Source organism: Sus scrofa, chromosome 2 (assembly GCF_054392235.1).
Source record: "Sus scrofa isolate SSC_HxYL_T2T_F1_AM1 chromosome 2, Sscrofa_HxYL_maternal_Yorkshire_Landrace_v2.0, whole genome shotgun sequence".
Lineage (NCBI taxonomy): Eukaryota > Metazoa > Chordata > Mammalia > Artiodactyla > Suidae > Sus > Sus scrofa.
Window position 1 is genome coordinate 93,157,594 of NC_139384.1, and position 13,955 is coordinate 93,171,548.

General features: G+C 39.6%; 1 protein-coding gene across 2 annotated transcripts; it reads right to left on the reverse strand.

Moving 5' to 3' along the window:
• Nucleotides 1–1,273: 1,273 nt before the first annotated feature.
• Nucleotides 1,274–13,865, reverse strand: ANKRA2 (ankyrin repeat family A member 2). Of its 2 annotated transcripts, none has more exons than XM_003123692.7 (9): nucleotides 13,361–13,865; nucleotides 10,364–10,752; nucleotides 9,294–9,452; nucleotides 7,017–7,082; nucleotides 4,583–4,680; nucleotides 3,980–4,105; nucleotides 3,620–3,686; nucleotides 3,035–3,115; nucleotides 1,274–1,784 (listed from the first exon to the last, which is right to left on the reverse strand). In XM_003123692.7, exons 2-9 carry the CDS (start codon nucleotides 10,650–10,652, stop codon nucleotides 1,729–1,731), a joined length of 942 nt encoding a protein of 313 aa, XP_003123740.4. In that variant the 5' UTR covers nucleotides 10,653–10,752; nucleotides 13,361–13,865; the 3' UTR covers nucleotides 1,274–1,728. The 2 variants fall into 2 exon arrangements, with proteins under 2 accessions (XP_003123740.4, XP_084869928.1); XM_085013802.1 differs by having other exon boundaries at nucleotides 10,351–10,752.
• Between the last annotated feature and the right edge of the window lie 90 nt (nucleotides 13,866–13,955).

A 13,955-nucleotide genomic window follows, 5' to 3' on the forward strand; every position in this document is an offset into this window, starting at 1 on the left:
GGTAGTATAGAGGCAGTGGTAGATTGCTAACCAGTCAGCCCTTTCCCCTCAGCTCCATACGGTGGTACATTTATATTCCCGTGCTAAATAGATTTCTGCCTCCTCGAAAATTTAATCCTGAGCAGCATGAGAAACAAGGGGATCGAGGCATCACCAAAGTGGCCCCCAAAATGACTGGCCCTGCCTTCCTGATTGAGATCCCTGGCCTAGTTTTACCCGTTGGTATTGCTCGTTTCTTCGGCTATTCTTTCCATTCTGTCTTTCCATTAATTCCCTTTTGCTTAAATTAGCGAGGTTAAGTTTTTTTTTTTTTTTTTTTTTTTTGTCTTTTTTGTTGTTGTTGTTGTTGTTGCTATTTCTTGGGCCGCTCCCGCGTCATATGGAGGTTCCCAGGCTAGGGGTTGAATCGGAGCTGTAGCCACCGGCCTACGCCAGGGCCACAGCAACGCAGGATCCGAGCCGCGTCTGCAACCTACACCACAGCTCACGGCAACGCCGGATCGTTAACCCACTGAGCAAGGGCAGGGACCGAACCCGCAACCTCATGGTTCCTAGTCGGGTTCGTTAACCACTGCGCCACGACGGGAACTCCAGCGAGGTTAAGTTTATATGACTTATAACCCAACTCTTGTAACTGATTTTCCAGATGAAGTGATTTAACCCAAGTTCCACACTCATTGGTCAGGTCAGCTTCTAGCTTGTAGCTCTCCCCTCCAAATGTTGGTATTAATATGAGTGTATAGCTTTTACTGGAATTAAAGAGCATATGACTTTTATTGAAGAATTGATTTCTCTATCACAGGGGACTTTTCCTACTGAAAAACTTATTCACAAGAGGAAGAATATTCTTAATATACTTCTAGAAATGAGAATCAATCTTTATTGACTGACTTATATTCTACTTTAATTATACTCTTTGCTCTAATGGCGTGTCCTAGCCAGACAGAAGGTTAAAGTAAAAATCCCAAATAGGAGTTCCCGTTGTGGCTCAGCTGGTTAAGAACCCAACGTAGTGTCTGTGAGGATGTGGGTTCCATCCCTGGCCTTGCTCAGTGGGTTAAGGATCCAGCATTGCTGCAAGCTGTGGTGCAGGTCACAGATGTGGTTCCGATCTGGTATTGCCATGGCTGTGGTGTAGGCTGGTAGCTGCAGCTCCAATTCAACCCCTAGCTCGGGAAATTCCATGTGCCACCACTGGGTGCGGCCCTAAAAAAAAAAAGTTCCTAAATTCCTTAATAATCTTATATAATTAAAATAAAAACAGCATGCACACTAACAGAAAAAAAGCACTTTATTCATTTATATCATTTTGTAAACAATCACACTGTGCATTTTAAATTCAATAATAACAATTTTTTTCCTATGGATTTATAGCAAACCATATATAAAGTCAAGTTAATAAAAGAATGAAGATGAACAGGGTAGAATAATTTCTGAAAATGTTAAATTACAGCACTTGATACAAAGACAGATAACTATCTGTACCATAAAAATTTACATGCCACAAAACATTCATTTATAATTTTAAATATGCAGTAAAACATTTATAAAAAAGCATCAACATTTTATTATAAACCAGTGAACATTTACTCAGAGGAATATTTATTAAAACTTACTAAAAATCAGTAAATATTGCAACTGAGGTAAAAATTTATAAGTAAACAAAACTATCATTTATAAGAACCAGAAGTAAATGGAAGGGCACACAACACTTTCTGACGACTCTGTCTACTCCTTGATGTTCTGAAGCAGTTTCAGTAAATGTGACTCAATAACCTGTTGAACTAGAAAAGACAGGTTATCAAGACCATAGCATGTTGATTACACAGTTTTATTTTATTTTATTTTATTTTTTGGTCTTTTTGCCATTTCTTGGGCTGCTCCCGCAGCATATGGAGGTTCCCAGGCTAGGGGTCGAATCAGAGCTGTAGCCACCAGCCTACGCCACACCACAGCTCACAGCAACGCCGGATCCTTAACCCACTGAGCAAGGCCAGGGATTGAACCCGAAACCTCATGGTTCCTAGTTGGATTCGTTAACCACTGAGCCACGACAGGAACTCCCTACACAGTTTTAAAAAGAACTATCAAATTCAACTTACCATTCCCAACCGAGGCATATGGAGGTTCCCAGGCTAGGGGTCTAATGGGAGCTGTAGCTGCCAGCCTATGCCAGAGCCACAGCAATGCCAGATCTGAGCCTCTGCGACCTACACCATAGCTCATGGCAACGCTGGATCCATAACCCACTGAGTGAGGCCAGGGATCAAACCCGCAATTTCATAGTTCCTAGTCGGATTCGTTTCCATTGTGCCACGACGGGAACTCCCTAAAATAGTTTCTAATTGTGATATACTCACAGTCTGAGGGGGATAAGATTGTAATGCAATACTTAAAACTTAGTCTATTACTGACTTTAGTAAATGTCCAGGTTACTAGATTTTCTGTTCTTGGTTTCCACATTTTGAAACTGAAGGACAGTCTAAGAGTACAAGATTGTTCCAAGGAAAAGAGAAAGGGCACCTATAAAGCATTTAATAAGTAATTGGCTAAGAAATCCGAAACACATCTTGTATATAGGCGTGGACTTATCCTCCAGCAACTAATTATTTGGGTTGCTGAAAAAGTTAATAGTAACAGACTCATTTCTAGGCTTTTTAGGAATTTGTTGATTTTGCTCACTGTTAAAAGTATATGTCAGGAGTTCCCACTGTGGCTCAGCGGTAACAGATCTGACTAGTAGCCATAAGGACGTGGGTTTGATCTTTGGCCTTGCTCAGTGGGTTGAGGATCCGGCACGGCTGTGACTGTGACGTACGCTGGCAGCTACAGCTTCCGATTCAACCCCTAGCCTAGAAACTTCCATATGTTGCAAGTGCAGTCCTAAAAAGCAAAAAAAAAAAAAAAAAAAAAGTCAGGAATTAGGATAACATATATGTTCTAGGACTGCAAGTGATAAAAACGGTTTGGACCACTTGTTTGTATTATTACAGAGCTTTACTAAAATGAAATCTGAGCGTTCTAAAATACTTACCACTTCTGTAGCCCAAGGCTACAGCTAAGTCCATAGAATTATATCCAGAGTCAGTTTCAATTGTTGGGTCAGCTCCATTTTCTATACCAAGATAGAAAAATCTACATAAATAAAATGAAAAAATGTGGATATGTCTGTCTATTAGGCTCATGTGCAGAGAGCAGGACAGATTTTCAGCAGATCTGAAAGGTATTGTCAGGATGGTCTGACAAAGCACTGAGTACACAGGGGCAGGGAATCTACTTTGATGAGCTGGAGCAAGGACACATCAAACAGGCACCCTTTAGAGCAACTGAAACTAATCAACAACTGCAGCCAGAACTTAGGCACAAAGATGCTGTGGACAGAGAAAAGAGCTGTGGATTCACACGAGACCCCTAAAAGGAAAGCAACAAGGACAGATGGTCCTCTTGTGGGCGTGTCGTGTGATGGAGCTGCTGCTTTCATGAGCAACCTGGGAGGAGCCAGTGCTCCAGGGGTGAATAACGTATTTAATAAGAGCTCATTGATTCTCCTGAGGCCAGCTTGTGAAAAATAAAGTCTTCATGTGGCATTTTCTAAATATTTCCACTTTTACCTACTTACCTAAGAGCATTTTTACACATTTCACATGATTTCCATGTACAGCATAAAGCAAAGGCGTCCCTCCATTCTGCAAAAGGAGATGGTGGTTACGTTCTGGAGGCAAGATGGACATAATTTAGTGCTGCTGTGAGAGGGTTTGTGAGAAGTGGGCAGGTAACAGTAGGTTAAGGTAATTTTAATATTTTGTGGAGAATACTTAAATCTGAGCTAATAACTGAATTTATTAACTTTTTCTTCCAGGTGTTTAATTAACTAAGGTAATTAGTCTTCCAAGTGTTCCATACAACTTATTATGCCTCCCAAACCAAATAAATCCTAGACTTTGCTCCAGTAACTTAAGAATTAGTATGATCGACTCACCCAATCGTATTCATTTACATCCACTCCACAATCCAGCAGCATCTTGACAATATCTGTGTAGCCCTTACTACAGGCCAATGACAGTGCACTTTCTCGACCTTTTCCCAAAAGCTGGGGATCCGCACCCTGGAGTGGGAAATGGAGATACAAGCCTGTTCAATTTTTGAAAACAAGGATATTGTTACTTTTGTCAATAATAATTACAGTTCAACACTTAGAATGTTCTGAGGGTAATAAGGAATTAACACAAATGGCTACTCAGGCTGTCTGAATGCCTTCCTTCCTCCCTCTACCTCAATCCTAATTATCCTGTTCTTCTGAAGTCAAATGACATCTCCTCCTACAGGGCTGACAGTGCTTTTGCTCCCAGGGCGCTAGGTGGGGTCTGGGCATCAACTTCTCGCTCCCTGTTGCATGTATGACTCCCTTGCCTGCTCAACTAGATCCAAGTTCCACAAAAATAGGAAGAGCATTTAAACATTTTTTTTTTTTTTGGATCCTCTACCATTACATCTAGCTGGCTGGAGATACAAATACTTTTACTCACTATTTAACTGAACTTAAATAACTGTATAGATACATTTTCTGAGGCATTTTCCTTACATTCTGAAGTAGAAACTCTACCACAGCTATTTGCCCGTGTGCTGCAGCCCACATCAGAGGAGTAAATCCTTCTTCGTCCGTGTGATTGATAACATTTTCTATTTAAAAGAAAAGCAATTTTTGTGATCTAATTTAACAACCACATATTAATATCGCTATGAAAATACTGGCATTCTAAAAAGTTGACTGTAACACTCAACGAGGTTCATGGTGTTGCTGATTGCATTCACTGAAGTCCTGTTGTGTGTTGTTGTTAAAATGTGCCTCAATGTACGTAGCTGAGTGCAAACAGCATTTTATTTAAAGTATAAGCTACCAGACACAACAGCATGTCAGGAACAAAGCAGTCCACAGAACACTGGAGTCAGAATCAGGAGGCCAGAGTTTGAATCTTGACTTTGCAGTGGTGTGATTCTGGGCATGTCATTTAATTTCTTCAATAGCCAGAATAACACCTTGCTTATCTCAATGTACAGCTGGGAGGATCACAATAAAAATAAGGTTATGTGAGAGCCCTTAGCGTTATGTAAATATATCCTATAAAAAACTCCAAAATCTTATTTAAGCTGTTTTCTGTTCTCTAGCTAATACTGCTGCTTTTGAGTTTCTTTCATTTTGGTGGTTTTGCTAACATACTATGGTGTGAATAAAGAGTGACTAACCTGAAACACAGTACTATGCGATTCTACCTTGAAACCCATGTTGTTCCCTGGATTCAGTCCACTAGTTATAAAATCCAGTGCCCCTCCCCCCGAATTTATTAGCAGATTGAAAATAAAACTTTCAAATATTTATAAACAAACAGAAATATAATGATGAAGTAAGTTTCTTACAGAAGAATGGCATGATTTTTTAAAAAAAGCACTCTTTAATCATAAGCCCTGTATTAAGAATGCTGGGACAACTGGCTAACTTTTTGAAAAATGAAAATAAAAGTTAAAGTTCGATCTTTACCTCATTACACCAAAACACGTTCCATGTGGGTCAAGATCGAAATGTAAAAAAGGAAACCACAGAAATTCTAGAGTAAGGCATGAGTAAATTTATAATCTGGGAGCAGGAAATCTTTTCTAAGCAAGACATAAAACTCAGAAGGCGCAAGGAAAAAAATTTACCAATTTAAAAAGTTAAGGTAAGCCCTTTGTTTGAAAACATCATGAAGTTAAGGAAAAAAGGCAAACTGGGAAAAAATACATGTAACATAAAAAGCAAAAAGTGAACTTCTTTAATTTAGATAAGAGTTCATATAAGTAACTAATATATAACAGGCAGTTTACACAAAAGAAATTAAAATAGACCATAATTTTAAAAAGAAAAGCATCCATGAGGACGCAGGTTCGATCCCTAGCCTTGCTCTGTGGGTTGAGGGTCTGGCGTTGCCATGAGCTGTGGTGTAGTTCACAGATATGGCTTGGATTCTGCATTGCTGTGGCTGTGGTGCAGGCCGGCGGCTGTAACTCTGATTTGACCCCTGGCCTGGGAACCTCCATATGCCTTTGGTGTGGCCCTAAAAAGCCAAAAAAAAAAAAAAAAAAAAAAAAAAGGCAAACAAAACCAGTGAAAGATACCATTTTTCACCCATGAAATTAGCAAAGATTATAAAGTCTGATAATATTCTGTGTCAGTGAGGGAATAGGGTATAGAAACTCTTAACTTGGACAGGGCAAACATTTGGCAATAGAGATATAAAAATTCATATACCTTTTGACCCAGCAAATATACTAGTAGGAATTTACTCTATGGATATACTTTAAATGAATGCTGGGAGTTTCCTGGTGGCCTAGTAGTTAAGGATCTGTTATCGTTACTGCTGTGGCTTGGGTCACTGCTGTGGCATGGCAGTGTGGGTTTGATCCCTGGTCTAGGAACTTCTGAATGCTGCAGGTACAGCCAAAAAAAAAAAAAAAAAAAAAGAATGCCAACAACATTATTATTTAATAGAAACAAACTGGAATCAATGACCACCAGGGGGACTAGTTAAAAATAAAAAACATGGCATATGCAATACAATGCAAAATCACAGACCTATTAAAAAGAATGAAAGAGATCTTTTTTATGTGCTTATATGGAAAGATCTCAAAATTTAAGTGAAAAAAGTAGAGTGCAGTGCAGAGTGTATATTTTCCCTCTTGTGTAAATAAAAAAAAGTACATACATATACTCACATATAACCCCAAAATAAATAGAAATATTTTCCAGAAAGTCTTCTGAAAATATAAGGAACTTACAATGCTTGCTGATGGGTGGTAAGGGAAGCTGTAACTTTTATACTTTACTATTTTTTCAAAAGTATCTATTGAATCATTTTCCTGGTGAGATTATGCAACTATTTTTTTTGTCTTTATACCTCTTTGTATAAAAATAATATAATAACAAATCTAATAAATCCTACTAAATTTGTTTTAAATACATTAAAAAAAAAATAGGCCAGTACCTTGTTCAATACGAGTAGCCAGGTAGAGCATCTCTCCCTGAGCAGCCAGTTGGTGCACAGATAAAGCTGAAATAATACCATAAAAAGCTTCATGTGTATCCGTACGGTATATACTTGCATCATCTCATTCGTGTTTTTGTAGCAATTTTCTTTTCCAAAACATGGACTATCATTTTATTGTTCAAAAAAATCTAACTTAAAATATACCTTAACATTTGCTAAATTTTTAAAATTCTCTCTCTTTATCCAAACTTATAAGGAAGCTGGGGCTAAAAGACCCTTTTGCCTTTTTAAATTGACTGAATTCAGTGAAATCCCAAATATCATTATTTCAAGATTCCATGGCTACTTCTTAACTTTAGGAGAAGTGAAGTAGTAAAGGAAAAACTAGCCTTGAAAGCAAATTCTTGTGGCCAATTAGTAGTTGTGGCCAATTAGCTGTGTGACCTTGGAAACCTGATTAAACATTTTATCTGTAACATGGGGGATGTGAACCACTTGATCTCTAGTTTTTTGTGTTTTTTTGTTTTTCAGCTCAGAAATTCTATGGTTGTGATACTTTATTTTTTTTATTTTTTTGTCTTTTTTTGCCATTTCTTGGGCCGCTCCTGCAGCATATGGAGGTTCCCAGGCTAGGGGTCGAATCGGAGCTGTAGCCACCGGCCTACCCCAGAGCCACAGCAACGCGGGATCTGAGCCGCATCTGCAACCTACACTACAGCTCACGGCAACACAGGATCGTTAACCCACTGAGCAAGGCCAGGGATTGAACCGGCAACCTCATGGTTCTTAGTCAGATTCATTAACCACTGCGCCACAACAGGAACTCCTGGTTGTGATATTTTAAGACAATCTTTTTATTTTATTTTACTCTTTGCTTTTTAGGCTGCACCCATAGCACATGGAAGTTCCCAGGCTAGGGGTCCAATCGGAGCTATGGCTGATGGCCTACACCACAGCCACAGCAACGCAGGATCTGAGCTTTGTCTGTGACCTACACCACAGCTCACGGCAACGCCAGATCCTTAACACACTGAGCGAGGCCAGGAGTCGAACCCACAACCTCATGGTTCCTAGTCAGATTCCTTTATGCTGTGCCTTCATATGGGAACTTCCAATCTTTTTATTTTAAAACAAGCCAAACAGGAGTTCCCGTCGTGGCACAGTGGTTAACGAATCCGACTAGGAACCATGAGGTTGCGGGTTCGATCCCTGCCCTTGCTCAGTGGATTAACGACCCGGCGTTGCCGTGAGCTGTGGTGTAGGTTGCAGACGCGGCTCGGATCCCGCGTTGCTGTGGCTCTGGTGTAGGCCGGTGGCTACAGCTCCGATTGGACCCCTAGCCTGGGAATCTCCATATGCCGCGGGAGCGGCCCAAGACCAAGAAATAGCAAAAAACAACAACAACAAAAAAAAAAACAAGCCAAACAGGCACTGTTCTATGACAGTTCATCTTAAAAATTAGTATTCATTTGCTCCTTGACTTCAGGTGATATGACTGGATGGCTTTAATACAGAAAGGAACGAAATTGGGAGGCACATGCAAATAAAACAGAAATGATCCTTAGGTGAAGTCAGAACTCTTTCTGGCTTAACTGCTACCACGTACAATTCAAAATTGGGAGGCATATGATATTTCCAAAGTAAAGGCATGTATTTCACCATGCTTTAGAATTTAAAATATGCATTTACCTCGTATTCTCAAATATAGTTCCTAACATCAAATTGCTAACCGTTTTTCTCTCATTAAGAAACTCATACTACGAAGAATATTTTCTAGTTAATAAAAAAAAACCTTCATTTTATTTCTTCTAGAGTAGTACTACATTTAAAAAAATTGTAAATTCTAAGTTTTTAAAAAGGTGAGTTCCTGTTCATATTATATTCAAAATCCAAACTATAGTAGGTATCATTCAGCTTTTACTACAAATCACCTGTTGATCAGTGATCTACTCTGTGACGTGCACTCCAAGAACACACATATACAATGCCTTGGTTTACACAAAGTTCAGAACAATTCATTGTTTTTACAGTAAAGCTATGATGGTTTTAAGAATTAATATTTCACTCTCTTCTCAACAGAGAAACATAAAACATGAAATATTTGGATATGCAGTAGTATGTGGAAAAGTTTTAAATTACTAACACCATCAAGACGTCACTTAAGCTTTCCAAAATAGAGAACGCATTTAATGAAAATAATGTTTCAAAGCCAAACTCCTGAATCCATTATATTAGCAACAAGAATACTTTAATACCTCAGTGGGAAATACTTACAATTTGCTAAGAGAGGTGTGGTTGAGACCTCATTTCCTCTGTGTTTGTTGGTTAAAGTAGTTGACTGTTTGATGGGTGAGAAGTGCTTTGTTGTAGAGGGAGTGTAGACATGCCTTACTTGAATTCCCGGAGATGGAGATGTATGGATATTGCATTCAGCTAAGTAAAATTGAACACATTAAAACAATATTTTAACAACAAAGTATTTCCAAGTTCTATGTCAATGTTTACATTAAAAAAGAAATACATGATGTCTAACATCTTCACTGGATCTCAAGTGATATTTTTTGCCATAAAAAGTCTGTACTAGTGAAAGTTCCAGAAAAAAATCAGTAGTAATCTTGAGCATTTTTATCCAGAGATTAGTTTTTTATTCAGTAGATTGTTATAAAAGCAAATCTACAATATGATCAGATGTAACTGCATTAAAGCATAGGAAGCTAATGCCAATCACATACTTGTGAAATAGGGAATATTAGTTAATTAGTTTCTAAAAGGCATACATAATTTTTTTTCTCCTATAATTTTGTCTTTTTGGCGGGGGGGGGGGGGGCAGCACCCAGTGACATATGGAAGTTCCCAGGCTAGGGGTCAAATCGGAGCTGCAGCTGCCGTCCTACACCATAGGCACAACCACATGGGATCGGGACTGGAGCTGCGTCTGTGATCTACACCGCAGCTCAGGGCAATGCTGGATCCTTAACCCACTGAGCGGTGCCAGGGATCGAACCCACATCCTCATGGATACTAGTTGGGTTTGTTACCACTGAGTCACAATGGGAACTCCTCCCCTGTAATTTTAAAAGGTACAATAATGAACCTTATCAGAGAATTGCTAAATTAACAAAGGTCAAGCAAGAACTAAAAGAAAAGGAACATGTACTTATGGACATTATATAACATGAAATTATTTAAATTTTGGTTTCTGTAAGAATCTAGAAAATCATATTCAAAGATGACTTCTAAATTCTCTTCACAAACTAAAAATCTCATGATCAGAAAGGAAAAAAAAAATAAAACCCTCAAATAAAAATAAAACAAATGCAGGTACTTATACCATAACTTTCAACCTTTAAATAGGACTGATGCCACCTCCAGGTCAGAGTTAACTTGATCTTGAATGTTTTTACTATCCTCTTCATTTAAGGACTTCACAAACCGAGAACACACATTCATATCAAATCGGTTTGGCAGTATGAATTTCATTCCCATGGCAACACCCTGAGCTGATCCTTCTTCTGCATTTGAGTCCAGCTGATGTTCTATTTTAATGTCTGGCATGCCAGTGAGACTGTAACCGCTGGGGCACTCTTCCACTATCAGCTGGGCTCCAATATCCAGATTTGCCGATGAAGCCATAATTTCAACTGTAGTCTCAATAATTAAAACATTTCTTCATGATTTCCTCGGTTTTATGAGTGGTATCCAGTGTATTCTTCAAATTTGGACATTAAAACATCTGAAAGAAAAAGATTAAAAATATATCAATGTGAAGTGCACAAAATCATCATTTTCAATCAAGAAGGCAAACAGTGCTGTTTTCAGCAACTACACATAATAGAAAGCATACACAGTTCAGAGGTAGAGCAATCTGAGTCTGATTCCAAGCTTTACCATTTACTAGCCATGGGAATCTGTATAAGTTACTCAACTTCTCTAAGCCTCAGTCTCACCTGTAAAATAGGGGTATACTAGTAACCCCTCAGGGTCCTGGCAAAGACCAAATGAAATACAGTAAGATTCTCACTAGAATCTCTCTGTCACTAGGTTCCAACAAATTTTAGTGGCCCTTTTCTCACCTTTCCTATTCCTGAATATTGCCAAATGGATTTTAAAAAATCAGGCTAACAACAAAAATAAACTTGCATGTAAAAACTTTAACCTCTTACCTGAGGCTCACTTTTTAACATGCTGTTTATAAGTGGCCTTAGTTTGAATTTAAGAAAGGATAGAATTCAGGAGTTCCCTGGTAGTCTAGTCGTTAGGCCTCAGTGCTTTCACTCTTGTGGCCCAGGTTCAATCCCTGGTCTGGGAACTGAGATTCCACACCAAGCTGCTATACAATACAATTCCCCCTTCCCCCCAAAAAAGAAATAAAAGACACAACTCAAGGTGTACCCAAGTCTATTAGCAACTACAACTTCCTGGATAGCGAAAGGTTTTGCAAAACTTTAGTTATGATGAACTGAAGATATATTCATTGATGAGTTTTTGTTCAGATCAAATGTTAGCAACTTAATACAGGTTTTATGAAAAATAAACTATAGATTATGGATTGGCTTTTTGCTTTAGCATCTCTAGGACATTGAGATCAAAGTATAATTTTTGGATTCCAATCTTTGTAAAGTATTAAGAAATACTGATTTTTTTTTTTTTACAAATATAGATCATCAAGACATGAACTCAATAAATGTGAACTCTCAAAACACAGATTATAAGCACACTTGTTATTGAATCATTTACTATTGTTTTAAAATGAGTTTTCAGTAAGGTAATCACTGCACTTGCTATGGACCTTAATATAATTTCAAGAGAAATTTCTTTATTTTACCTAAAAGTGCTTCTAAAAAAAAGGATGAACTGCAAGATATTATATAATTGTCCTAGGTATACAGTCACTGAGAAGAACAAAATTAATAACATCTATTTAATTTTTTCATGTTAGAGTTTACTGCCTCTTAGAACATTTGAGGGTGCAGGGTGTTTTAAAATTGGAGTTAATTGGAACTGAAAGACAAAAATCCATTAGGATCACAGTGGAGCAAAGGTTGGCAAGTCATACATTTACAGATAACCACTGTCTGCAGTTTTAAAACATTTTCCAAGATTGATCTTTAGAACAATCCTTTGAGTAATCAGGGCAGTTAATTATTCCCACCGCAGAGCAGAGAAAAAGGGAGCTCCTAAATTATGAGGTACCCATCCACCTCTTCTGTCTCCATCCCCCTGTTTATTAAAATAAGAGGTAGCACTAAGTTAAGCCAAAACTTTGGAGGGAGAAAGAGCTGAAGAAATAACAACAACAACAACAACAATAATAATAAAGACAGTTAACAGATAACAAAGTCAATACACCTAGTACAAGGTAGGAAGGAAACCTGAACAGAAAATGAATTGTAATTCAAACGGAAGTGGAGGTGTAACGCTGAGGTCTTTAAAAGGATATTAAAAGATATGAACTGTGATTTCTGGGAGGCACCATCTCCCAGCGACTCTTATCCAGAGCTGGGTAAAGGGCATCTCCTTAAGTTCTCTCAGCACCCTGTACATATTTTAGCATTTATCATTCTCTTGGAAATTTTCATTTCCAGTCCCAATAAATTGAAAACTCCTCTAGGATAGGGGCCCAAGCTTACTAATCTCTGCACACAAAACAGTGCTTGGTTCTATTCGGTGCTCCATAAATATTTCGTGATCTGTAACTTAACAAAGTTTCACATTCTTTTCTATCCTGAAATGGGCCTGCAAGATGCTCAACAAATACCAGTTGATTAGATCTGGCTTTCCATGCCCAACGTCACTACCAACTAGAAATGCAACCCTGGAAAAATAAATCATATACGTTTTCTGAGACCCATTTTATTCAGATAAGATGAAGATGATTGGAATGGACATCTTTAACGTTCTTTCCAGTTCTAAACATCTTCCATGTTACACATGACAGTTTATAGATGAAATTACCGGTCTTTGAGGGAGAAAGAGCAAATGTACTTGGGGAGGAGGGAATGGAAATAGAACGCTTACCTTAACGGCACTACTCTAGAGAAGAGGAGCAAAGTTGACTCCTTAAATCATAATTTTTAAGTACAAGAGAAGGGAGGGTGGAGATGATAGAGAAGAGGAGGCGGTGAGAAAAAGAGGTAAGACCACAGATAGCTAAGATCACCTCAATCCGTCGGAGCCCAGGGCTAAGGGGAGAAAGACTAACGAAATGAAAGGGCCAACTGGGTTAGTCCACAGTGGGCGCTAACAACAGGAGTCCCCCCACCGCCCCGCCTCGGTTCTTCCTCATCCTGGAACTGTCCCACAAGGAAAGGAAGGAGCTATGAAAATGAATGATGCCTCACAGGCGACAGGTGCCCCGGCGTCCCGGGACAGGAACCCGCTGGAAGGGAGACTTTTGTAGGGAGGGATGTCCGCTCTGTCGCCACCCGCCAGCTCTGCCCGAAACGTCCCAGCGCTGTTCCGGTACGGTGGGCAGAAACTCGAGCTCAACCGCTGCGGGCTGGTCCCAGGGACAGGCGCAGGAGGCCGATCAGGTGGGAGCACAGGGCCTGGCGAACACCTTCGACAGCCGACAGCGAGTGCGAATGGGGCCTTTTCATCTGCGGCCACAGATTCAGGGCAGGCCCCCCAAGCCTCGGCTTGTTTTGGCCGCGACGTCACTTCCTATTGCTTCTTCGGCTTTCCGGCCAAAAAACGTTCCGCATCGCTGCAGCCCAGAGAACTTCCCGTTTTTTTTTCCCGCCGCTGCACTAGGCAGTCCTTAACTACCCCAGTGCTAGAGAGACAACATCGCTTCAGCCACAGCTCTAGGTCACTAGCACCAGGCCTCAGCCTCGCCCTCCGGCCCCGCCTCCTCCTCCTCGCCGCTCCTCCCATCTCACCCGCCCCTGCGTCACCCGGGCTGCGTGCATTTCGTGAGCCTGCGCCGTTACGTCA